At 42.2% G+C, this 25,703-nt stretch overlaps 1 protein-coding gene across 47 annotated transcripts in view; it reads right to left on the minus strand.

Annotated features, from left to right (window-relative positions):
* MAP4K4 (mitogen-activated protein kinase kinase kinase kinase 4) overlaps positions 1-25,703 on the minus strand; it is a 221,182-nt gene that overhangs the window by 79,271 nt on the left and 116,208 nt on the right. For all 47 annotated transcript variants that reach the window (XM_049856285.1, XM_049856273.1, XM_049856274.1 and 44 more), the window contains exons 4-5: positions 3,968-4,093; positions 2,560-2,670 (exon numbers count right to left, since the gene is read on the minus strand). In XM_049856285.1, the coding sequence (XP_049712242.1) occupies positions 2,560-2,670; positions 3,968-4,093 (237 nt within the window). The remainder of the gene's footprint in view (positions 1-2,559; positions 2,671-3,967; positions 4,094-25,703) is intronic.

Here is a 25,703-nt window from a genome sequence, read left to right on the forward strand (position 1 = left end):
TAAGTGCTTCAAGTCCTCTTCGCTTTCAGCAAACAAGGTTGTATCATTTGTATATTGTAGGTTGGTAATGAGTCTTCCACCAATTTTGATGCTGAGTTCTTCCTCATGTAGTCCAGCTTCTCAGATTATTTGCTTAGCATACAGGTTGAATAAGTATGGTGAAAGGATACAACCCTGATTGCATGTTTTCCTGATTTTAAACCACGCAGTATCCCTTTGTTCTGCTCAAACAATTGTCTCTTGTCTATGGACAGGTTCTGCACAGGCACAATTAAGTGTTCGAAGAATTCCCATTCTTCGCAATGTTATCCATAATTTGTCACGATCCACACTGTTGAATATCTTTGCACAGTCAATAAAACACATGTAAATATCTTTCTGGTATTGTCTGCTTCCAGCCAAGATGCACCTGACATCACCAGTGATATCCTTCTTTTCACGTCTTCTGAATCTGGCTTGAATTTTTGGCAGTTCCCTATCAATGTACTGCTACAACCATTTTTGAACTATCTTCAGCAGAATTTTGCTTATGTATGATATTGTTCAATAATTTCCACATTCTGTTTGTAACACCTTTCTTTGGAATGGACACAAATATGGATCTCTTCTAGTGGGTTGGCCAGCAGGCTGTCTTCCAAATTACTTGGAATAGGTGAGTGAGTGAGTGCCTCTAGTGCTGCATCCATTTGTTGAAACATCTCAAACTGGTATTCCTTCAATTCCTGGAGCCTTTTTTTCCTCCAATGCCTTCAGTGCAACTAGGACTTCTTCCTTCAATGCCATCGATTCTTGATCATATGCTACCTTCTGAAATGGTTGAACGCTGACAAATTCTTTTTGGTACAGTGACTCTATGTATTCCTTCCATCTTCTTTTGATGCTTCCTGCGTCGTTCAGTATTTTGCCCATAGAACGGTGGTAAAATATATTTATTACATATTATAGGTAAACACTGCTTACCTGTGCATATAAAAACGTGTAAATTTGTCTTTGATAACTGAAATACATTTAATGCCTAGGGCATTATACTGAAAGCTAGTTCTCTGCTTGAGAAATCTTATACTGGAATTATATGTAGGAAAGATGTGTGACTATAAAACCATAACGATAGCAACTAATATTAACTGAGAGGCTGCTGTGTGGCCTATTACATTAAATGATTCAAATACACCAGCTGATTTAATTCTCATACTAATAGTATTTCGCTCTTAAGGCTGTTATCTAAAATTTACAGATGAGGAAAACAAGTCCTCCAAGTTGAGTAACTTTGCCGGTGGTCTATAATAAATAAGTAGCAGACCGAGGACTCAAATCCAAGTCTGACTAACTCCTGTGTGCAACTTCTTACCTACTGTGGTCGCCTGCCTACCATGCTAAGAGGCTTAGCTATTAATATAATAAATACCTCTGCTCATTTACTAAACTCCCTTATAGTAGCTTACGACAGGAGACTTACTCTCCCACTTTTAGGCTCTGCTTCCTATAATCATCATAAAAGATAGGACCCTTGATATTTTAATAATGAAGTTTAAGTGTGATTATTTAATTAAAAAAAAAAAGAAAAAAAGATGGTTTCCTCCACCCCCACAACTAGTTTTCTTAAGGGAATTGCTTAGTATTTTCAAGGGCTCCATAAAACACATAAATAAAAAGAAATTCCATGTTTTTCTAGGAATTCTCGAGGACATTTTTAAAACCTGCAATGCTCTATTAATCTTACATACACAAAAATAAACCACCTACTTATAAGACTTGTTTTAATTAGTGGCAGAAGCACAGAACCAGATTTCAGTTTTAACTTCCACAGTTTTTATTTTAAAAATATGCTGGGAAAATGAAATGCAACCAAGTAACTTCAGCGTGCAATCTGCACATGAAGTGGAGAGAAGACATGTGATGGCTGACTAACGGTGCAGAGACACGCTGGTAACTCACGAGCATTCTTCAGATATAAAATCTAAAAAGCCTCTCCCGTGCTGGCAGCGTGGCTCTATTTCTGAAAGGGATCATTTGAAAGCTGCTTGAATAGCAGCTGGGAAACTTACTCTAAGATCCTAAGCCAGCTTTCCAACTGGCTGTAAATAACATTAAGCATTAGAACTTCTCCTCATAAATATTACAACAGATTCTAACAGTTAACGCCGAGGTTCACGGGATGGCTGCGAAAGCCAGCGTTTAGTATCGATTTCATAAGCTTACAGGCAGAGTTGCTACAAAAATAGTAATAGTTAGAGATCGTTTCTCTTCCCCATCCCTCCAATTCTCTTTCTAACATCCAAGGAAAGATGCTATTTGGTGGTGTCGTGATGGCTTGGAAGATAAACTTTCAGGAAATAGGGAAGAACTATTTTTATGTAAGTCCACTTTCTTTAAGCACTTGCCAGAGTCACAACCATGATGCAGTTACACCACCAGGCTAGCTCTACAGAGACACTGCTTGTCAAGAACAGAATAATCTGTACAGGCACTACTAACGCACAGACACACTCCAGGCTAGGAAAATGAAAAGGTGAGCACAAGGATACCTATTAGGGCCCTACAGCTGGGGCCTTTCCTTACCCTCAGGATTTCTCTGGAGATGTAAGCGATCCAGTCTTCTTTAAGCGTGTTCCCTTTGGTGTTCTTTACGAGGTCTGTAATGGACCCAGCCCCGCAGAATTCCATAACAAGCTACAGGGCAGACAAGATGTACTGTGACTAACACACTCCAGCAGTCAAAGAGAGCATCACAGATTTCAGTACACAGCAGAGAAGTTATTCAAACGCAGTCTGACCCACCCCACCTTTCCTAAAGACCTAGGCATAGGGTTCCTTTGAAGACTTCTGAATTATTTAGAGCTCAGTCACTGTCCAGTGTATCCACTATGTCTGCTTGGTCCAGGAGACTGAGATTTTCTGCAATACCACTGCACAGACCCCAGTGCGGAGGTTCCAGAATGTCCACATGCTGTTGTAAGCGTATGGGCCTTGGAGGGCCAGTGTGGTCTTATTCTCCACCATCGCCCAACTATCAGAAATCTGATTCAAATACTCGCCAACATTCTTTCCCATTCAGCCTCGAAAAAGTTCCATTTTCCTCACACTATGATCTTCAATCTATTTTATATTAACTGGGTTTAGTACAAAAGAGAAATGCTGTTACTAAGACGTATACACTTTTTAAAAATGTATTATTTACAGTATCTAAATATTTATACAATATGGTCACAACTACATTTTAAAAGTACTTAGAACTATTCCAAAGCTTTAACTATGATTGGATTTTGGTGATGGGAATTGGGATGATTTCTTTTCCTTCTACTTTCTCAATTTTACAAGTTTTCTACAATAGAAAAAAAAAAGCCTTAGAAGAGAAAGTAATACTCCATCTTCCTGCTTCGTAAGCTCAACACCGTGAGCATAACTAACGTGATAACCATAGATCTGACGGTATCTCAGGGTCACCGTATTGAATATAAATGTATTCAGTCAGAGATAAGGTTTTTAATGCGTGAATTCCAGAAATGCTCCTGGAACTTACTGGTTTAATTAATATGATCCTTAATATTATTAATGAATCACTGCCAGAAGCATGTTTTCTGGAGAGATCTCTCTCACTTCCAGGTGGTAAAGAAAGTGGCAATTAATTGAGCTAGCCAGTTCCTATACAGCTTTTATTGTACCACTTTTATTTCCAAGCCCCTTGCTCTTTTCTTCTTTGCTATTTCCTCACAAACCTTTTAAAACATACCATTTTATTCTTGAAATACAGAATTAATTATCTTCTGTGCAATGTGAAATCAACAAGAAAATAAGCATCCAGTACCCCTTCCAACAACATAGAGGCCAACGAAGCCTTCAGAATCTTCCAGCTATGGCCCCATTCTTCTTCCCTTCTCTCTGCCCCTCCCTTTGAAAACTACTTAGCACCCTTATCACACAGCCAATGAAGAACACCCTACACAACGTTCAGGGAACACCCGCCTACCCAGAGTTGGTCATCGTGTCCTGGAGGACTCTTTTTAATGAAAGCACCGTAATACGTTGCGATATTTCTATGATGTGAGTATCTCTTCAGCATATTGATCTCCAGTTTGATTTCTTCCTCTTCATCCTTGAGAATAAAAATAAATACATAAAACGCATTGCTTTTGAACGGAGCATGACTTTACTTCCCCCCTCCCCCCACACAGCCCATCACAAAAGGAACACAACTTCCCAGTCCTGTCAGAAGTAAAGGTGGTGTATACACTCACTTTTAGCCTCATACCAAGAGTTAGGGATCTTAAGGGGACCCACCCTTTGAAATGAGACTACAGGTTATGCAAGAAATACACCAAGTACAGAAGATAAAGATGTGTACGGGAAAGGGCACGGGGGCAGTGTGCAGGGCAGGGACGCAGTCCCAGCTCAGCTACCAGGTGGCCTCAGGCAATGTTCTCCATTTCATGGGGCCTCAATTTGCTCATCAAAGTGGGGGCAAAAAACCAGAATCAACTGACACTACTTTAACTAGTCACTAGGAAAGATTGTTTCTTTTCTAGTGAACATTTATGAATATAAATCACCTGGCACACTTAAGGCCAGATAACATCCACTTTCAACAAGCTTTCACAGCAGCAGCCCCTCTAAGGGGGCCCTGGGCTGATAGGTTCACAGGCCAGCTGTGGGGGCCCTAGGTGGCATGTTCAATGGGAATCTGCACCCTAAAAGAGATTTGGATGAGTCCAATAACTTTCAGTAATAAAACGTCACTCAGTGATAAAGTTTCTGCAGGCTTGGCTTCTCTCCTAGCTTTTGGCTTTATTAAAATAATACGAGCAGAGCAACAACACAGCGTTTGTATGAGAAGATCAGGTGGGGAGTGAAGGGCAGAGATGGTGACACAGGTCTGTAAAATAAAAACAAGCCGCCCTTCTGAGTGCCAAGGCCTGAGAAGTCTGCAGAGCCTCCACCCAATCTCTCACATACACCTGGGGAAGGAACGGGACCAGCCTGGGCGCTCTGTTTCTTGTTGTACATACACCTGACATAGAGAAAGCCCCACCATACTACCTGTGAAGAGTCATGTCCACAAAGATTTTTAGGTCACAAGGGAATAATGGGAAGGCGGAATTAAAATGAGACTGAAGAGAGAACGTACCGGCAAAGAGGAAAATCAGCCTTGGTTAGAAAGCAGTGTTAGAGAAAAGGTAATGGTATTCCCAGAGCCCTGTGGCACAGTGGTTAAGAGCTCAGCTGCTAACCAAAAGGGCGGCCGTTCGAATCCACCAGCTGTTCCTCGGAAACCCTATGGGGCGGTTCTACTCTGTCCTATTGGGTCACTATGAGTAGAAATCGGCTCAACGGCAATGAGTTTTTTAAAGGTATTCAGGAAAAATGTGCAGGTCAGATCTCTAAAATACCCTATACTATACACATATTTTCAAAAGGAAATGACTGTCTCCCTTAAAAGGGCTCTGCACTCTGTTTCTCTAGGCAGACACATTCATTCCGCTCATGACTGACGTTCTTCCCCTTCAGGGTTTCCGAGTAGCCCAGGACACATGCGGGCACGTGTGACAGAGGGGAGCGTATGTGAAGGTGCTCACACGTGTACAGCTGGAGGAAAACAGGGAAGGAAGATGTTACCTGTGCAAAATAAAGTCAAACACACACAGCCCTTAGAAAAAGCCTACCGTTTCAGCCTAGCATGTCTAAAACCACCTGAAGGCCACACTCTCAAGTAAGAAGGCCTCGAGCAGTAAAATCCCAGGAAGGTACAAAATTCAACTACTGAAACTACTGAGGGGCAAGCACGTTCTCCTTACAAATAACTCTTTTAGGGCAAGGCTTATGCATACTTCACATTCCTTCTCGTGCTTCCATGATTTTAAAATAGGTGACTAGTAACAGATCTTATAAAATAAAAAGGCATTTAACACAGCTAATTGTCATTTACTGTCTAGTTAGGAGTGCCCACCTTGGAGAAAAAGCGTCAGAATTGCAGAATTTGCCAAAGGCTTTGAGCCAACTACAACTGGAATCTAATTATGACCAATGCTTATTATACACTGTTTCATGTTGCCTTTAAAGTAACAAATCAACTTCTGCATTCAAATCTCCCTTTGGTCATTAACACGTTTGGTGGTCTCATTCCAGCACTTAAAAACATACACACACATCCCACTGCCACCACCACCAAAAAGAAGCACCTCGTTCAGCCTGAGAAGGTAGAGCAGAAAACAGACTTGGGGTGGGCCTGAACTGAAATTTTAAAACAACACAAATCCCACACGTGAAAAGAAAACTGAACTGGCAGAACTACGCAGAGGAAGTTTACTATCCCATGTGTGTAGGCCGGTCCAAACTACCTTGCCCTTTGGAAAGTCAGTGGTTCAAACCCACCAGCCGCCTCCATGGGACAAAGCTGTGGCGGTCTGCTTCCACGAAGATTACCGCGTTGGAAATCCTATGGGGCAGTTCTACCGTGTCTTACAGGGTCACTATGAGCTGGATGGCAATGTTTGGTCTAAGAGGGGAGAGAGACCTTCTTGGTGAGAAAGCAAAGGTACCCTCCGGTTTCTCTTCAGTGGTAAGGAAGCTGCTAAGCCCCCTTAGTGACTTAGTGCAGCTGATGCTAATTAGCATTTTGGACTCTAACCAGTGGGAGCAAAAAAAGGCCTTTGTCTTGGGCTGGGATTTGACTGGGCAATGCAGTTGCCTGCACTGACGGTTACCCCATGGGGGAGGGGAGAACATCTGAATAGTGGTAATTTTTTAAAGCAGCTACGGTTTGTAAATGAGTCGTGTGACAAGCCCAGGGCACGCCACCATCTGAGCACACAGGCGTGCATATGATTGCTTTGTTTTTAAATGACCCCTTAAAAGGCTGTTTAGGCTCTGGTTAGCTAAATCCTCTCACCTTCCATGAATGGCAGTAACTATATGTAGTTTGTGAGAGACAGGTCAGCTTTGGATAAACTCACTGGGATCCAAGATTGGAAGACGTTCCGAGATAATCATCTTTCCATCCAGCATACATACCCTCCTTACCGAATTAAATGTCTACTCAGTAACCATCGAACGACAGAAGGGTAATTAACTGTTCACTCTCTTTGTCCGCTGGAAGGAGGACTGATGAAATGAGACATGCAAATATCTCTGGCAGATTCCAGCACCAAAATGTATAAAGGAATATACATTTAAATGCAATGTTTATGAAATTTTCTTTCTAAAAACCTGTTTGCAAATTTGTTCTTTTGTTTTAGTAAACTACTACTGAACCCTTCTCTATGTGACTAAACTGGAAAAAAAGAGATTATCTTTTACCCGGCAGCTCCCAGTTACATCTGAGAGGGTTATCCAGTACCACACCGAGTCTACAGCAACACAGAATCGATCACATTTGATTGTTCCTGGGCTCAGACACATGAAAGAATTCTATAACTTAAATTCACTGACTATCCCACTAATGCGGGGCCCTGGTGGTGCAGTGGTTAAGCATTTGGCTGCTAGCCAAAAGGCTAGCGGTTCGAATCCACCAGCCGCTCCTTGGAAACCCTGTGGGGCAGTACCAGTTGTACTGTGTCCTATAGGGTCGCTATGAGTCAGAATCAACTCAACGCAACAGGTTTTTTTAACGGGTTATGCACCGTTAGAAAATGTCCTCCATTAAAAACCTAAATGTAGGTGAACAGAATTATGCAGGACAGAACAAAATGAAGGTTACAGGATCTGGCCAAAAGGAAGGAATAGCACATCCTTTATCAAATTAATCAGTCCTGCCTCCCAAAGACTGATCAGTCCCGGAATCAAAGCCCAACTGAAAAGTTTAAAAATTAACATTAAAAAATAAAATGGAAACCAAGGACTCAAGACATCTGCTCAAGAACACACTGGAACACTTTTCAAACAGACACACTCTCTCTAGTTTTGTTACAGAATCAATTTACTTCTGGGATTCCAAACTAATAGCCCTGAAGTCCTAAACCTGTTCTTTCTGTCCTTTCTCTCTGAAGATGACACCAAATAGAATTTTTACTAAAGTCCTCAGAGAACCTTCTAACTTCTCCATCCTTTAGAAAATTCACCAGGCCACATCACTTGCTGAATATTCCAATGAGGTTCTATTGCTCAGGTAGCGTCTAAAAAGAATGTGGTAAGAAAGAATTACGTAGTAACACCACTCACCTGGGTGGACAAGAGGGGCAGGGCGCTGATGGGGAAAAACCTGTGACTGAGTGATGTAGGATGGTAAACAAGAGCCATCCCATTTCCCGCAACATCACTCATTTATGAAGAACCTTGGGAATCTGGTGTTTTCCATGAATGATGCCAAGAATCATAAGGAGACTACAATACATCTCTGTGGCAAGCCTCCCCACCCCCCCAAAAAAAGGCACAACATGACAAATAAATAATGAAGGTGGTGGTGATCTTACTCAAACTATAAAGCCAAATAAGTAAGACAAATCACTATTTTCTCTAGGATCAAAATTGAACTGTTAGAACTTTTCAAAGTTTCCTGTCACTATCCAGAGATACACATAAAAATAGCAGTACCTCCTTGGGAGGCCCCTAGAACATGGAAACCTAAAGCAGGGCCTGAAACTTCCAAACTTACTGAGATGTAAGAAAAGCCCAAATTAAAGCTGGAACATAATCTAACTATCAACTTACAATTATGAGACCAAAAAGGGCCCGGTAATCAAAATGCTCAGAAGATGAAACTGTATACAACAGCCCCCCTTATCCATGGACGGTGCATTCCAAGCACCTATCCCCGTGGATGCCTGAAACCTCAGATAGTACCAAGCCCTACATACACTATGATGTGTCCTATACATACACACCTACGGTAAAGTTTAATTTATACATTAGGCACAGCAAGTGATTAACTACAATAATAAAATAGAACAATTATAACCATATAGTGCAATAAAAGTTATGTGAACGATGGAGTGAGAGCATGAATTTCATCATGCTGCGGACTCATTTAACATTTTCAAACCATAGTTGACCGCAGGCAACTGAAATCGAGGAAAGCAAAACAGCGGATAAGGGGGGCTACCATATTCCTGCGTTCCATTGGGCAAAACTGCTGTAAAAGACATCTTTAACCTGTTAAAAAGCAAAGAGATCACCTTGAAGACTAAGGTGCACCTGACCAAGCCATGGTATTGCCAACTGCCTCATACGCATGCAAAAGCTGGGCAGTGAAAAAGGAAGACCAAAGAAGAATTGACGGCTTTGAATTAAGATGTTGGCAAAGAATACTGAATATATCTTGGCCTGCCAAAAGAATGAACAAATCTGTCTTGGAAGAAGTACAACCAGAATGCTCCTTACAAGTGAGGATGCTGAGACTTCGTCTCACATACTTCGGACATGTTTATCAGGAGGGATCAGCCCCTGGAGAAGGGTATCATGCTTGGTAGAGGGTCAGCAAAAAAGAGGAAGATCCTTGATTAGATGCGCTGACAGCGGCTGCAACAATGGGCTCAGGCATAGCAACGATTTTGAGGATGGTGCAGGACAGAGCAGTGTTTTGTTGTATTGTATACAGGGTCGCTATGAGTCAGAATCGACTCGACAGCACCTAACAATGACTGTATTCCTGACATCAACATTTTGCCACACACAACTTAAGTATACATATGTGCAAATAACTACGTAATACTTAAATGAAAGCATAGGAAAAAAAAAAGAAAAAAAATGTTACTGAATATTATCTTTAGATAATAGGTATTTTCTTCTTTAACTTTCCTAATTTTCTACAACTGACATGTACTACTTACATAATTAGGAAAAAAAATTAGAAAAGTTTCAGATACAGGAGTTAGCCCCAGAAGAATTCAAAATGAGTTTTTTTCTGGCAGCACATGCAGGCCGGCTCCCTTTGTCACTGGACTGAGGTCCTCGGCCCTCCCTCCTTGCTGTTCTAGGATCACTGCCACCTTCCCTGCTTGGCTTGCTTCCACCAATGGCTGCTTGTGCAAGGGGCTGATGGGACTTGACGAGCTAGAACCTTGCTGGTTCATCTGCCTTTTATGGGGCCAGTGGGGCCACACAGCTCTGGCCTCCGCCTCATGGTGTCTTCCTGTCTGCTACAATGTACTCATCCAAACCCACAACTTGAGACTGGCTCTTTCTATGCTTAAATCTTCCCTGGAGCAAAGAAGTGGAGGCCAAGATCACTCATCATGATCTGGCCCCATCTTCCTGACCTGCCAGAGGGCCCCTTAAGGGATATCTTGCCTCAGCCCATAACTTACCCCTCCCTAAGCCAATGGCAAACTTTATGAAGCATCCTGTAGTAGAAACAGAAGAAGAGTATTATATACACTCAATAGCTGAGCTCTTAGCTCAATAAAAACCAAACCCAACCCACTGCCTTCAAGGCGACCCTACAGGACGGAGTATAACCGCCCCACAGGGTTTCCAAGGAATGCGTGGTGGATTTGAACTGCCAACCTTTTGGTTAGCAGCCACAGCTCTTAACCACTACACCACCAGGGCTCCAATAGCAGGACAAAATTAGCTTAAACTGAATGCTGCTCTGGTCCTACCAAACCAATCTTAAAATAATGTAACTGTTTCCAAGTAACTTAACTGCACTCCAGAACAGAGCTCAAGAATATCAAAGGAGCGCAAACTATCCAGAGCCTAGGAACAAAGTAAAATTCACGTCTGGCTCCCAACTGGAGCCCTGGTGGTGCAGTAGTTAAGAGCTCAGGGGCTAATCAAAAGGTCAACAATTCGAATCCACCAGCTGCTCCTTGGAAATCCTATGGGGCAGCTCTACTCTGTCCTATAGGGTCACTCTGAGTCAGAATCAGCTCGATGGCAACAGGGTTTGGTTTTTGGTACCCAATTAAAACCTACCAGGGATGTGAAGCAGCAGAAACATAACCCCACAAGGAAAAAAATGTATATATATATATCAACCACAACTACGTAACCCAGAACTGACACAGGTGATAAAATTAGCAGACAAAGTCATTAAACCAACTACTGACCTACACCTTTGTAGGTAGTAACTGTTACGCCTTTTGGGTATCTGCCCATGAAGGAACCTGAGACCCAATTTGCCTTATATGGTCCATTAAATTAGAACCCAGCTCATTTAGAAAGCCAACAACTTGCATTCACAAATGTTTCCATTCCTTGACCAGGGGAAAAAAAAAAAAAACTCATACAAGATATAGACCATCTGTTCCCACTTTCCTACCACTAAAAAAAAAAAATCATAATTATATATATTTTTTAAAAGCCTTAAATCACACATAGAAAAAAACCTCAACAGAATTAGTATGAGAAATCACCCTGCTTTTGATCAAATGATTAAAATAATTTTTGTTTACTCTCAATTGCTATAAGCAAATTATTAGTTTATGCCTCAAACGTACAGACGTTGCCAAAATGAAACAACTACTCGCTAAAGGCTAGTATTTACATAGCTCGGTAACTTCTAATTCTAAACCTGAGGATATTAGAGGCCAAGCACTTGAAGTATCTAATGGTTTTACCTCAATCTTTCCCTCACGCTTCCTGTCTCCCCCATTGCCCCCTTAACTTACCCTGACTCCTGCGTGTATTATTTTGATGTTTCATGATACAACACAGTAGGTGAGTGAAAAAACAAAGAAATCAAGCAACAGTCACCTAGAGAGTAATACAACCTTCCTTGGTGGTTACCTTTCATGTGTCACGGTGTTAACCAAAAAATCAGTAGTACTTCAGACCTGGCTCTTGGCTCTCGCTTCAACAATAGAACATTGCTGTAGTGTGCCAATTAGGCAGAAAGTAAATAAATGTTGGTTTAAATGAATATACATTGTGATTTTTGTTACTTTAAAATAATTCTCTTCATTGTGGGTAATTCACGTATTTGGAAAAGGATCCTCCCACCCCCTTTCTTCTGAAATGGCAGTTTCCATCCAAAAACAATTGCATGGCCTCTGACTCAAATTTCACACACCCAGACTAACGGACCACATACCACAGCCTCCACCAGAATGAGTCCAGCACAAGTAGATGGTTCCTGGCTACCACCACCGACTGCTCTGACAGGGATCACAATACAGGGTCCCAGAGAGAGCAGGAGAAAATGTAGAACAAAATTCAAACTCACAAAAAAAGACCAGACTTACTGATCTGACAGAGACTGGAGAAACCCCGAGAGTATGGCCCCCAGACACTCTTTTAATTCACTACTGACGTACCTCCTGGGGTTCGCCCTTTAGCCAAAGATTAGACAGGCCCATAAAACAAACAATAATACATGTCAACCATGTATACAAGACTAAATGGGCACACCAGCCCAGGGGCAAGGATGAGAGGGCAGGGAGGGACAGAAAAGCCGGAAGAATGGAAAAGAGGAACCCGAGGCTGAGAAGGGGAGAGTGTCGACACATCACAGGGTCAGCAACCAATGTCACAAATAAATATGTGTATTAATTGTTTAACGAAAAACTAATTTGCTTGGTAAACTTTCACCTAAAGCACAATAAAACAAATAAAGTACTTTTAGATGAAAAAATTTTTACATGTCTGAAGAAGCTCTCTGGAAGGTCCTCATGGAAACCATACGCGAAGACCCATTCCCTTTGCTCTGAGTATTCCAAGACGCTTTCCATAGGGAAGTTATCACACAACAGGAAGTAACTCTAGAAGACAATGACTACGTTTCACAGGTCTTTGTGCAAAACAGAAAATAGTCAATATATTTTAATTCTTGACAGTCATCCTTCATTTTAGAGGTTTTAGGTGTCCAAGGTCAGGCTGAAACATGCCTTCGTATTAGCAATATCACATCTACATTCTGGGGAAGGAGTGATGTAGCAGGCACAGGGAGCCCACTCCAAAACTTCTCCTAGCCTCTTCAATCTATGCGTGTGAGCTATTTCTTACAACCATGGCACAGACGAAGGCTACAGTATGGCACCAGGAATGATGCCTAAAGTATTAAACCTTCGCCTCCTTATTTTTCAATCCCAACTAGGAAAATAACTAAAAATGTCTCTCCTTCCCAGTTTTCTCTACTTTTTAGGTACATATCATATCATCTGAAGGGAGACAATGAGAGGAATACAGAATCAGAAGCTTCGGCGTCCCAACCAAAAAACCATCACAATTGAACAGCCTATGTGGGACGTGCATCTTACAGGGTCACCACATTTGCACTAGCCTAAGTGTGTAAAGCTGACCTCAGATCACTTAGCAAAACCCAAAACGGACATTTTGCTCTGAACCAAGCCAGTATATTCAGTTCTAACCCACTGCGTAATTGGTCCTTTTTAGGAAAGTCGTGTTGGATGCTTTATGCTCTGCCATAGAAATTCATAAAAACGTGTCCTCTAGCCTCCCTGCCAGAGAAACCCACTCTCCTGCAAAAGCCTGGCTCCAAATCTGCCCTACAGCGTGACAACCACATTCTCGAGCTCCAGAAAAACCTAGAAAGGCAATGAAAAAATGCAACGGCATAAAATCAACTGCTCTGGAGTCATATAACTGTCTTTCATTGCACTCACTGCCCCAAAATGATTAGTTTAAAATTCACCTTTTCTGTGAGACCTAAGCTCCAGGAAGGCATCTCCACGCCCCTCTACAGAGCCTGCCACGCTACATGTGTTCAACCGTATACATCTGAAAGCTGATAAGATGTGTAATCTTTTGTTGTTAAATCACTTTATATAAAACTTGAGGACAGTCTACTACATACACATTTCACAAAACTGTAGTCGGTAGTTTTGATATAAAAACAGTGCACTAACTTGAGATCCCTTTCTTTAATCCATTTTCCTCCTTCTACAAACACACATGCAAACCAAGGTGAAGTGGATACTGGACGAGCCACTCAAACAGACCTTGAAAGGAAGGCATCAAGAGGCTACAGATGTTATCTGTCTGCCAACAGTCCAACAGCACCACTCCCTAAAGAAAAATTTAACACTCCCTTTCTCATGGTCATCACCTCCCTGTGTTCTGAATGATTGTGAAGCAAAACACATGGTAAGAGTTTGTGTGGAGGCTTCTGAATCAGGCTGGCCAAGCCACAGTAATTATTACCAAACTGGAATTCTCACAGAGGACAAGAAAAAGCAATGCAGCTGTCAGAGAAGGTGACCACAAACTACCACACACCTATCTTCAAGGTAAGGGGAGGCTGATTTCTGCACAAAAGGAAAGAAAGTAACCCTATCACCATCACGAACACACATACAACTTGAATCTCGTGCTCTGAGAGTACAGGGGGATTTACTGCTGCTGTTAGGTGCTGTCGAGGCCGCTCCAACTCACAGTGACCCTATGGAAACACGACCCGGTCCTGCACTATCCACACTATTATTGCTATGCTTGAGCCCATTGCTGCAACCACTGTGTCAATCCAACTCTTTGAGGGTCTTCCTCTTTTTCACTGACCAGAGGGTCTACTTTGCCAAGCATGATGTTCTTCTCCAGGGATTGGCGCCTCCTGATAACATGTCCAAAGTATGTGAGACAAAGTCTTGCCATCCTTGCTGCTAAGGAGCATTCTGGCTACACTTCTTCTCAGACAGATTTGTTCACTCTTCTGGCAGTCCATGGTATATTCCATATTCTTCACCAATACCGTAATTCAAATGCGTCAATTCTTCGGTCTTCCTTACTCATAGTCGAGCTTTCGCATGCATATGAGGCGACTGAAAACACCACAGCTTGGCTCCGGTGCACCTTAGTCCTCAAAGTGACATCTTTGCTTTTTACATTTATAGAGACCAACATTTAAACCAGTTAGTTACTTGTTCAAATAAATATCTCAGTGAAGACCCTGGAAGATCACACATAGCTCAAACCATAAGCACAAAGAAGGATATTAACGTGTTGGACCCTTCTCAGCTCATCCTCCCCTCAGCCAGCAACACAGACCACTGATTCTGCCATCTGCCATAGCCCAAAAAATGAAGGCTAAGAAGTTGCTATGTCACTTTCCTTGACAGCCTTTTAGCAAGAGCCACATACATATACCACCCATCCATTGGTACAAATTCACTCAATCAACAGGTACTGACACTGTTCATGTGCCCTAGCAGACACTGTGCTGGGCACTAGAACGACAAAGAGCAGAACAGGACATGGCGATCAACGGGTAGTGATGGAGACAGGTGGGGACCAAAAATTACAGAGATGGACAGAGCACGGTGACAAGAAAGCACAGTGACAAGAAAGCACAGAGGAAAGGGCAACTAGCCATCCCCAGAGGGTGAGGACAAGACCTCCCAAGGTGCACTCAGGGAGTCGTTGAGGAAGAGCCAGGGGCAGCTGGGAAGAGCCAGCATAAAAGAAAAACCAGACAAGAGATATCACACAGACTATAAAAGGAGGCAAGAAAACTCACCGCCCACCAAATTATTTTCACATTCTCAGAACCTAGACTAACCAGGCTGCCAATAAAATAATATAAATCTGTAAGAGAAATCAAGAAAAGCTCTTCTCCTCCCAGGCTTAGTGTAAACTGCTAACCTCACATTTAAGACCTTGAACACTGCACGTATTAAGGCTCCTTGTACAGAGATGTTTACACACTTCTACATCATACACTTGAATAATTTCTCTATTGAAGATTATTGGGCTAAAAGTGGCACAAGAGAGTATTCAAAAATAATTGGGTTTCTCTAGCCAAAGACAGATACAGAATGGGGAAAAGGGCGAGTTTAAATTTTAAGGTCCCTAAGGTTTACAACCTTAAAAAGAAAACCTCAAAATCAAAGGAAACCAAAAGAGATGCCCCTTGAGTTGGAAAGTCCAGAGTTAAAAAAAAAAAAAGGTTAATTTGGGGTCTGCTATCAGGGCCTAAGATCTCTCAGTGATTAATTTAACAGAAGACAATGACATCCTTAATTAATTACCTGGGAAAAATATCATAAAATCTTAAGTAACAAATCCTGGAGACTTTTGTGTTTTAAAACGGTATTTCAACTTTTTCAGATATTATAAAAATAAGTACCAATCCAGAAAAGAGGCTTCCCCAAATGCCGAAGCAAGAGCTAATTAGGTTAACTATGCACTAATTATGTACATGTATGTCTATACTGGAGCCCTGGTGGCACAGTGGTTAAGACCTCAGCTGCTAACCGAAAGTAAGCAGTTTGAATCCACTAGCCACTCCTTGGAAACCCTACAGGGCAGTTCTACAATTTCCTATAGGGTCGCTATGTCCTATAGGGTCAGAATCGACTCGAAAGCAACAGGTTTGGTTTTTGGTGCATGTATTATGTGCACATATATGTACAGAAGAGCTGATACATTCGAACTGTGCTGTTGCTGAAGAATGCAGAACATACCATGGACTGCCAAAAGAACAGAAAGAAAAAATCAGTCTTAGGAGAAATACAACCAGAATGTTCTTACAAGTGGAGATGACAAGACTTTGGGTTGCTTACTTTGGACATGTAATCAGGAAAGACCAACCGCTAGAAAAGGACATCATGTTTGGTAAAGTAGAGGGCCAACGAAAATGAGGGAACCCCTCCATGAGATGGATTAACACAATAGCCACCAGGATGGATTCAAACATACCAACCATCGTGAAAATGGTGCTGGACCAGCCAACATTTCGTTCTGTTACACATACGGTCACCACGAGTTGAAGCCAATTTGACAGCAACTAACACCAGCATAAACCTGTTGCTGTCGAGTCGATTCCGACTTATGGCAACCCTACAGGACAGAGCAGAACTGCCCCATAGTTTCCAAGGTGCGCCTGGTAGATTCAAACTGCCGACCTTTTGGTTAGCAGCTGCAGCACTTAACCACTACGCCACCAGGGTTTCTGCCAACAATAACATAGAGAAATGAAAAGATGAATGATCGCCAGGGGCTCAAAGATGGGGGCGGGAGAAGAATGAACAGGTTGCACAAGGCAACATGTACATAAATTAACTATAATATATAAATCCACAATACTTCATGTAAAAGATATACATATTAATTACCTATATAAGGGGAAAAAGTCACACAGTGATACTGTGGAATGCTCTCTAAACATTCTCTCTAAATACACACAGGAGCTGCTGAGAAATGCATCTCAAACACAGTGATAATTCTGAAATTTGATTCAAACAAATTCGCCCTGATGGTCTGGTCAAAGACTTTGCTGCTATTTCTGCTATCTGTTATACCGAAAGGTCCATTTCTTTAACTGAGAATTAAGAAAAACTAGTACGTAACCCTGCTATGCAAACACAGGCACTGGATTAAATGATAAAGTCCACCCAATAAGACAATTATACTTTCAATTAATAGAAATCTTCAGGTCTGCATAGAAAACCATCCTGGGCTCCTGAATCACTTGTATCTTCTGTTTAAATATATTTGGCATTATTCCAATTTGCACCAAACAATTTTCATACAGTTGCAGCTGAAGAGAACAGCCTTCTTAGACCAGATGTTTTTGGTGTCAGTACAGCCAAGCGCACAAAAAAAAACCCACAGCTGTGTCCATCAATCACAGACGTGACATCACAGTCCAACTTAGAGACAGGATGGATAGTCAGCTATCTTCCTTCTACACAAATGAAGTAACAAATGCTGAAAAGGATGCAAGAATTACTGGGCCAAGCCACCTTAATTAACCCACAGATGGAGGGTTTAACTTAATTATCAGTAAAAAAAAAAAAAAAAAAAAATTATCAGTAGAAGTATAAAAATCTATCAAAGACGTTTACTAGTTCACAGATTCCAATAGTACCTAAGTTTCAAACAGGTTTTTTTTTTTTTAAGTCATTTACTGCTTCCTAACTTTAGTTTTATTGAGATGAGTTAAAATGATACAGGTAATGACAAATACCTTAGCGTTTAAGGAGCACTTGTCAGGAAAAAATACTGATAAGTAACCATTAAGTACACTGGGTTAGTGTCCACCTTTCAAGCTCTTATGAACCACCTGGAAAAACAACTAAAAATAAAAAGCATTTTCTAGCACTTCTGTTCACACAGTATCAGGCAGTCGTTTAAACGACCCATTCTGCGTGCATTACAATCTAAAGGCCACACTGTCCACAGTTAACAGGCAGAAGAATTAACAACTACGTGCATATGACAAGAGTATACAAGTACTACTTACAAGCTCCAAGGAAGAAGAGCACCATGAGGGAGTCAGCTGGGAAAAAGGTACATGAAGTGTATATCTGACACCACAAAGGGAGCAAGGAATTTACTTTCTGAATTATACAGGAAAAATCTGCCTAGAATAAAACGTATTCTTAAACCAAACATAGCCATTATAGATAAACACATGTGTTCAACTGAGGGTCCCTTCAGTGACGAGCAGCAACATGCAATATAGTTTTAGCTTTGGGGACTCTATTATTTCTGCTTTGATTTTTTTTTTTTTTTTTGATACCATCTGCTTTCATTAATGGAAATACGCTAAGTCATACGGTGTGTTTCAATTTTCGGTTTTTAATATGGATTTTGAGAAATGTTGAGACTACATAGTTACCACTGAACTCTTTGTATTCTTAGGCCTGCTAATTGATGGGCGACCGTCTGTTCCAATGAACCCTAGTTGCAGAAAATATGCTGAGGTGCCTGTAATTACGTTACATGGGCAATCTCCAGTTTTCCAAATATCACACACACACACACACACACACACACACACACACACACAAGCTCCCTAACTATCACACAGGAAACCATAAATATGCTTACAAGGCTTACCTAGGGCTACAAAAGCCAAGAGACAAAATTTTTACCCAACCACACTTCCTGGTTGTATACCTTACCTGTAAGCCTCATACTCCAGGTATTTTATTTTGCTTCAGCTAATGTTTCTTTCACTGTTAAGCAAATCCTCACTGAAAAGCAGCAAATACTTTCAGTGGGAAAAATATACTCCCAAAGAACTCCACCCGCTGCGCTTGAATGGACTCCAACTCATAGAGACCCTATGGGACAGAGCAGAACTCCCCCATAGGGTTTCCAAAAAGCAGCTGATGGATTCAAACTGCTGACCGTTTGGTTAGCAGTCGAACTCCTAACCACTATGCCATCAGGGTTTCTAGAGACATAAAAAGTGGTTGGGATATTTTATGCCCATGGATCACCAAAGGGTTAATCCTCAAAAGACTGAAAACACAACAAAAAAAATCAATCATAGTTATTTGGGGGGTAGGGGGGTGGCAGCAATATAAGGATTTTTTTTTTCCAATTTCCAATTTTCTAGATGAGTATATTATTTTTAATGTTAGAAAATAATATTTTTTAAAATAATTTCATGTGTATATGTACATATATATCTATATGAAGGAAACACTGGTGGCATAGTGGTTAAGAGCTACAGCTGCTAACCAAAAGGCCGGCAGTTTGAAACCACCGGCTGCTCCCTGGATACCCTATGGGCCAGTTCCACTCTGTCCTATAGGGTAGCCGTGAGTCAGAATCAACTCGATGGCAACAGGTTTGGTTTTCTGGTTTATCTGTACGAAACTCGGACAATATACATTAGCATGTTAACAGTGTTTAGGTGAGGGTGATGAAATTATGAGTGCTTTTTTCCTTTATCTTATTTTCTGTGTTGTTACCTGAAATAACAATCTTTCATCAAAAAAGTAAAAAAAAAAAAAAAACCTACTACAGAAGTCATTTAAACTTTGGAAAACTAGCTTTTCCAACTAGTTTTACTGAGCTGTTAATTTACGGACCATAAGACTCACCCATTGTAAAAGTACTAAATGTTATTTTTCTAGGTAAATTTTAATTTTCTCATCATCCAAGAGAATCCAAAGGCCCAAAAGACCTTGAGCTTTTAAGCTAACAGGAAGACAGCTGTTAAGAAAATATTCACCATCTACGAGGGCCTCAGCTTTACCTGAAGCAGCATCACCTGTGAGTATCTCCTGTATTAAAAGCCAGAAGTAGGACGACAGCCATGAACTCTGTAAGTTAAAAGGGAGAGGCGGTGTCCTGGCATCTGTACAGTGCCAGCAAGTCCTCTCCACCAACTCCCAGGCCACAGACTCACCATGGAGAATTCACCCTCCAGAGCACTCATCTCTAGTTACCTATCAGCCCCACCTGTGAAGTATGGAAAAGGGGATGTTCTTCTCCCCATTCTATTAATAGGGAGAATAAGAAGGCACAGAGGAAGGTAGCTTGAACTGATGGTCACTAGTAAGACGGTGGGCTTATCTCGAAGAAAATCACAACTCGCTTCACTGAACTTTACTATAAAGGGTCTCCTTAGTCACACGTTTTTTATCACCATCTCATCCCTCCTGCCTCTTGGCTGACTAAACCAGAACAGCAACGCAGGACTTACATTCACTTTACCCAAATAATTTGGTCTTTTATCCTCGATTACTGAGAGATTTAAAAAAAAAAAAAAAAACAACTCAGAATTCAAATATCTTAGACGAGGCTTCCAGATCACACCTAACTAACCAAAAAAAACAAACCAATCCCGTTGCCGTCGACTCAATTTCCGACTCATAGTGACCCTATAGATCAGTGTAGAACTGCCCCCATAGAGTTTTCACGGAATGCCTGGTGGATTTGAACTGCTGACCTTTTGGTTCGCAGCTGTAGCACTTAACCACGGTCAGGTAAAATAGAAAGAAGACTCTAGAGGGGGCGGCTAACCAGGCCATCGTAATGCCTCATGATTACCTCGTGACACCAACCAACCTCAACAGGGAGGAATCTGTCAGGCCAGAAAGACCACTTCATGATGTCAGCCAACCTGGGGCTTGGGGGGCATGGCCCACTTAATCATGCCTATGTCAAGAGGCTACAGTAAAGGCTCAGGGCAGGGAAGCTCCATGAGCGTCCTGGTTGGTGAACGACATCGATGCATGTGAGACAACAGTGCATCTTTTGGGACATGGAAGCTCCGTGGTGGGAACCCTCTCAGAATGAAGAGTCATGTGTATCCTTTTTTGCTATAATAAAGCTGTAACTGTAAGTATAGCACTTTTTGTGAATTTTGTGAGTCGTTCCAGCAAATCGCCAAACCCAGGGGAACAGTGCAAGCCAGCAGATTAAAAGTGAGGAGGCTGGGAACCTTCAAATTTGTATCCAGCAGGTCAGAAACAGGAGGAGCCCTGGGGACTCCAAAGCTTGCAGCTGGTATCTGATATCTTGGGCCTACTTAGCAGTCTGAAGGACGGTGTCTTTTTAGCTTGTGAGGTCTGACCCAGCTCCAGGTGTCTAGGGTCAGAGAATGAAGTGCCGCGTAGACAGCTGCTGTCAGAACTGAACGGAAGTGAAAAGTGGGGATGTTATGATTCGTGTTGATTTGCTCATCCTCCTCAGAGTGATGTCAGAAAAAGTAAATCTGGTGTTTATATATTTATTTATCCACTCAGGCAGTAACGAACTATGGCATTGCCATAAAGCACCCTGATCTATCACTTCCACAAACAAAGCAAGACTTGATATTAGTCCAGCTACTCACACCATCATAAAGGAGTGCCATGTTTCATTAAAAGGAGGGCAAGGGGAAAAGGCTGACAGAGGTTTGAATAATCTCATTCTACACGTACCAAACCATACAGAAGAACCTGGGCCAATCAGTCTGCTGCTCTTACAACGACCAAGGGAGACGCTGCTGCTTTACCCTCCAGCTGATTCCATGTTCTCATCTATCTCAATGCCTCCTCTTCTCTTTCCCTTTTGAACAAACAACATCTGTACAGTCACTTTCCAAATAAACTGCTTTGTTTCTCAACAACCTAAGTTGGAAAAATAACCAAGGAGTCTCCTTCAATTTTTGCCTCGGGGGGAGAAAAATCTCGCATCTTCGGTAAGGGCAAGAAAGTGAGAAGACACTCAAAGGTTGCCAAGTTTACCATTTAAAAGTAACACAGCTATAAAGAAGGCATTCACTCTTTTCTTGTATTGACACCTTCCCTACTAACTCGTTCACAAGAGAAATCATCGCCATGGGGTCCCATGGGAAGAAGATTCATCTTCAGAAGATACCACAAGACTACACATTCCCTCAACTTAAGAGGTACCACTGTTATCGCTGCTCTCAGCTAAGACAAAGCATCATACCAAAGACTGTGTTTTTAAAATATCCTTGTCATTACAAACAAGGAGTGGAATTTAACAGGGTCGTCCTATGAGGGTCTGGAAGGTGTGTATATGGGGGCAGGGGATGTGGGTGAGATGGGCTGGAGCAAGAACACAGGCTTGCTTGGAATTTTACATTAGTCCTTATCTCTATTCCCCTCAGCCATCCACTGTCGCATGGAAGGACAGCCTGATAAGTGTAGCAGGGTCAGGAGAAAGGCTAACCCCTCACAAACAGGATGGGAATTTTAAAGAGAGTATGACATCACTGCTAAGTGGCATGCCAAGCAGTTCCCAGCAGCACTGTATACATTTCTGCTGAAGGCCTATAACAGCAGACAAAATGGTAAGCCAACAAAGATTAGAGTCCTGAAAGAAGTTCCCAAGTCAAACTTTATTTCTAGTCAGCAGAAGTTAGTAGCAATATCCACCTCTTCCTCATGACTTCTGCAGTTAAGCAAATAAAATTAAGTCAACCTTTTTTTTATTGTGCTTTAGACAAGGTTTACAAGCAAATTAGTCTGTCATTAAACTATCGATACACATACTGTTTTGTGACATTGGTTGCCAACCCCGTGACGTGTCAACACTCTCCCCTTCTTGACCTTGGGTGCCCCATTTCCATTCGTCCAGCCTTCCTGTCCCCTCCTGCTATCTCATCCTTGCCCCGGGCTGGCGTGCCCCTTCAGTCTCGTATACGTGGTTGAGCTATGTGTATTACTGTTTGTTTTACAGGCCTGTCTAACCATCGGCTGAAGGGTGAACCTCAGGAGTGACTTCAGTACTGAGTTAAAAGGGTGTCCGGGGAAGCAGCAGATATCTGTGCTCAAAACATGATAAAAAAAAGTGAAGGTTTTTCTATAACCTCAACTACACAAAACCAATCTTACCATCAACAAGGCTCCTGCTTTAGGTAAATTTCCTTCAATTTTTGCAGTAATTCAATTCAGTGCCTGTTGTTGTTAACTGCTGTGGAGTGGGCACAAAACATTGCCCAGTCCTGTGCCATCCTCATGACCAGCTGCAAATCAGACCATCGTGATCTACTGGGTTCTCACTGGCTGATTTTCAGAAGTAGATCACCAGGCAGGCCTTGCTTCCTAGTTGATCTTAGTCTGGAAACCTTGCTGAAACCTGTTCAGCATCACAGCGCCACGCAAATCTCCACTGACAGGTGGTGGCTGTGCATTGGCCAGGAAATCGAACCCAGGTCTCCCACATGGAAGGCAAGAATTCTACCCCTAAACCACCACTGCTTCATCAATTCGGCACCTACAGCATGCAGAACAGTGCTAGGCTGTGTGATCAATTCTGTACTGGACACCACAGATGGAGTCAGCTGGAAAGTAATGGAAGACAAGAGAATACCATAATCACAAGAATAAACTGTACATAACAATACGGGTGAATCTCACAGGCAGAATAGTAAGTGAAAGAAGAAAGACACAAAACAGTACTGTATGGCTCCATCTGCATGGAATATAAACACAGGCAAAAATAACGTATTGTGTTAGAAGTCAGGACAGTGGTTACCCTTTGCAGGAAGGGGTGAGTGACTGGAAGGGGGGCCAAGGGGTAGGCCTGGGTGCTGGTAATGTTCCCTTTCTAGATCTAGGTGCTGAGTACATGGTGGGGTATGTTAAGTTTTTGGAAATATACTGAGCGTATAATCTGTGCACTTTTCTGTATGCATGTTAAATGTCCACAAAAAGCTCAAAAAACATAAATCTAAGAGCAGGTGAGGGTTGTACTTATGAAGAAACTTTTCTTAAATCAGCTCACAGACAGACAAAGGCAGGCAGACACTGCCACCGTTGAGGAGTGGCTTCTTCAAGACCGGTAAGCTACACTGCCACTGGGCAGGTGTTTTAAGAAGAGAGAAAAAATCGTGTACAGAAAGCAGTTTAGAGGATCTGAGAATGTCTACACAGACAGGCAACTAGGGAAAAGGAGATCTGCCTCGGCAGGGGGAAAAGCCCCCAGACCTCCCAGTTCCAAGGACACCATGACAGCAGTCAGAAAAGCAGGAAAGCTGCAGTATGGCTTTTAGACAGTGGTTCCTCTCTACCTTCAGGGTTTGCATTTTGCATCATAGTTGGAGACCAAGAAAGCAGTGCTGAGTGCTAGGGAAATAAACGAATAATTTCTTTCCTAAGGATTAGGACAAAGCTGGTTCCTACGAGGCAGAGGCTAAAGATGTCCCAAATGTCCACCTTTTCCAGGCTGCTGTCCCACTCCATCTCTCTAACATCAACTACTCCCTCTCCCCTCAGCACTTTCCCTCCAGTCTGTGGATTCCCTAATTCGCTGCAACGTCTCACAGATCTCACGAACCATGGCTCATGTGGTGTGGAGGCTGGTAAGTCTCAAATTCATGAGCCAGGCATAGACTTCTCTCTGGCTCTGTGTCTCTGCCCATAGGCACTCAGCTTTCTTGCTTCATGGGCTGGGAAGCCCACTGCACAGTCTGCTGCCGGTCTCTCCTCCTTTGGTGGTGGTGGGCTCTCCTCTCTGCTCTGGAGTCTGCTGTCTTTTAAAGCAAAACTCACCAGTGCCCTCAGTGGGCCACAATTATCTTATCTGCGTAGCCGCACACCATCACCTGGGTAGGAGTCACAAGACCATGGCTACAAGGGCCACACACAGAAGTAATTAATCGCACCACAGAAGGCGAGCCAGGAGGTAAATTTCTTTCACTACAACATGGTTTTAAATAAAAGTTAAATAATTTTAATGATTCTGCAGATCATTTAGAAGCCCTGGTGGTACAATGGTTAAAGCACTCGGCTGTGAACCGAAAGGCTGGAGGTTCAAGGTGTGTGGCAGTCTGCTTCCATAAAGACTACAGCCTTGGAAACTCTATGGGACAGTTCTACTCTGTCCTATAGGGTTGCTATGAGTCAGAATCGACTCGACAACAGTGGGTTTTTTTTTTTTTTTTTTTTAAGATAACTTAAAACCTTTAATGCATACTGAACTACATCTTAAGCCGAAGCTTTAAGGGACAATTTTGAGTTTGTAAAACTTAACAATTAAAGCAAACAAGAGCTCTAAGGCAGGATTACAGCCGCATTGTAATGCGGGTTTCATCAGGCCACGAGAGTTAAAATCCAGGGGATAAAATCTGATCTGTGGTGCAGCCAGGGCATCACGAGGCTGTAATGGGGAAGCTGGGCAGAGGGGCTGCTGTCTCAGAGTCCACTGATTCACCAAAAGACGGCTTCTTAAAGGTGTTTTCTGCCCTTGAAGTAGAAACAGCCCAGCTTCCTGCATCATTCACAGGCCATTGATGGATTCCTAGCGCACCCACAATATTGCAGACACATTTACCAGGCTATAGAAGCTGGAAACTTAGCCACACATCTATGTGACCCCCTTATCAACCACACCGAAGTCGGCCCTCTTTCCTATAGGCTTAGTACAAAAGTAAGAATGATTAATTATTGGGTAGGGATTCTGGCACTCAAGATTTCTCGCTTTTCTTCTCTCAGGGTATGACAGTGATGGAAGGGACTGTGTTGGTTTCCCCAACAAGACAATTAAAGCTTTTATTCTTGAAACTCTCTCACTGCCATATAAAATTTAAAGAACCATGTATGTTGCTGCCCCAGACTTTCACGGGACACTGAAAGACTAATAAAACGAGCAATTCGAGAAAGTGTTGTTATACAGCAGTTCAATTT

This window comes from Elephas maximus, chromosome 17 (genome assembly GCF_024166365.1).
Source record: "Elephas maximus indicus isolate mEleMax1 chromosome 17, mEleMax1 primary haplotype, whole genome shotgun sequence".
Taxonomy (NCBI): Eukaryota; Metazoa; Chordata; class Mammalia; order Proboscidea; family Elephantidae; genus Elephas; species Elephas maximus.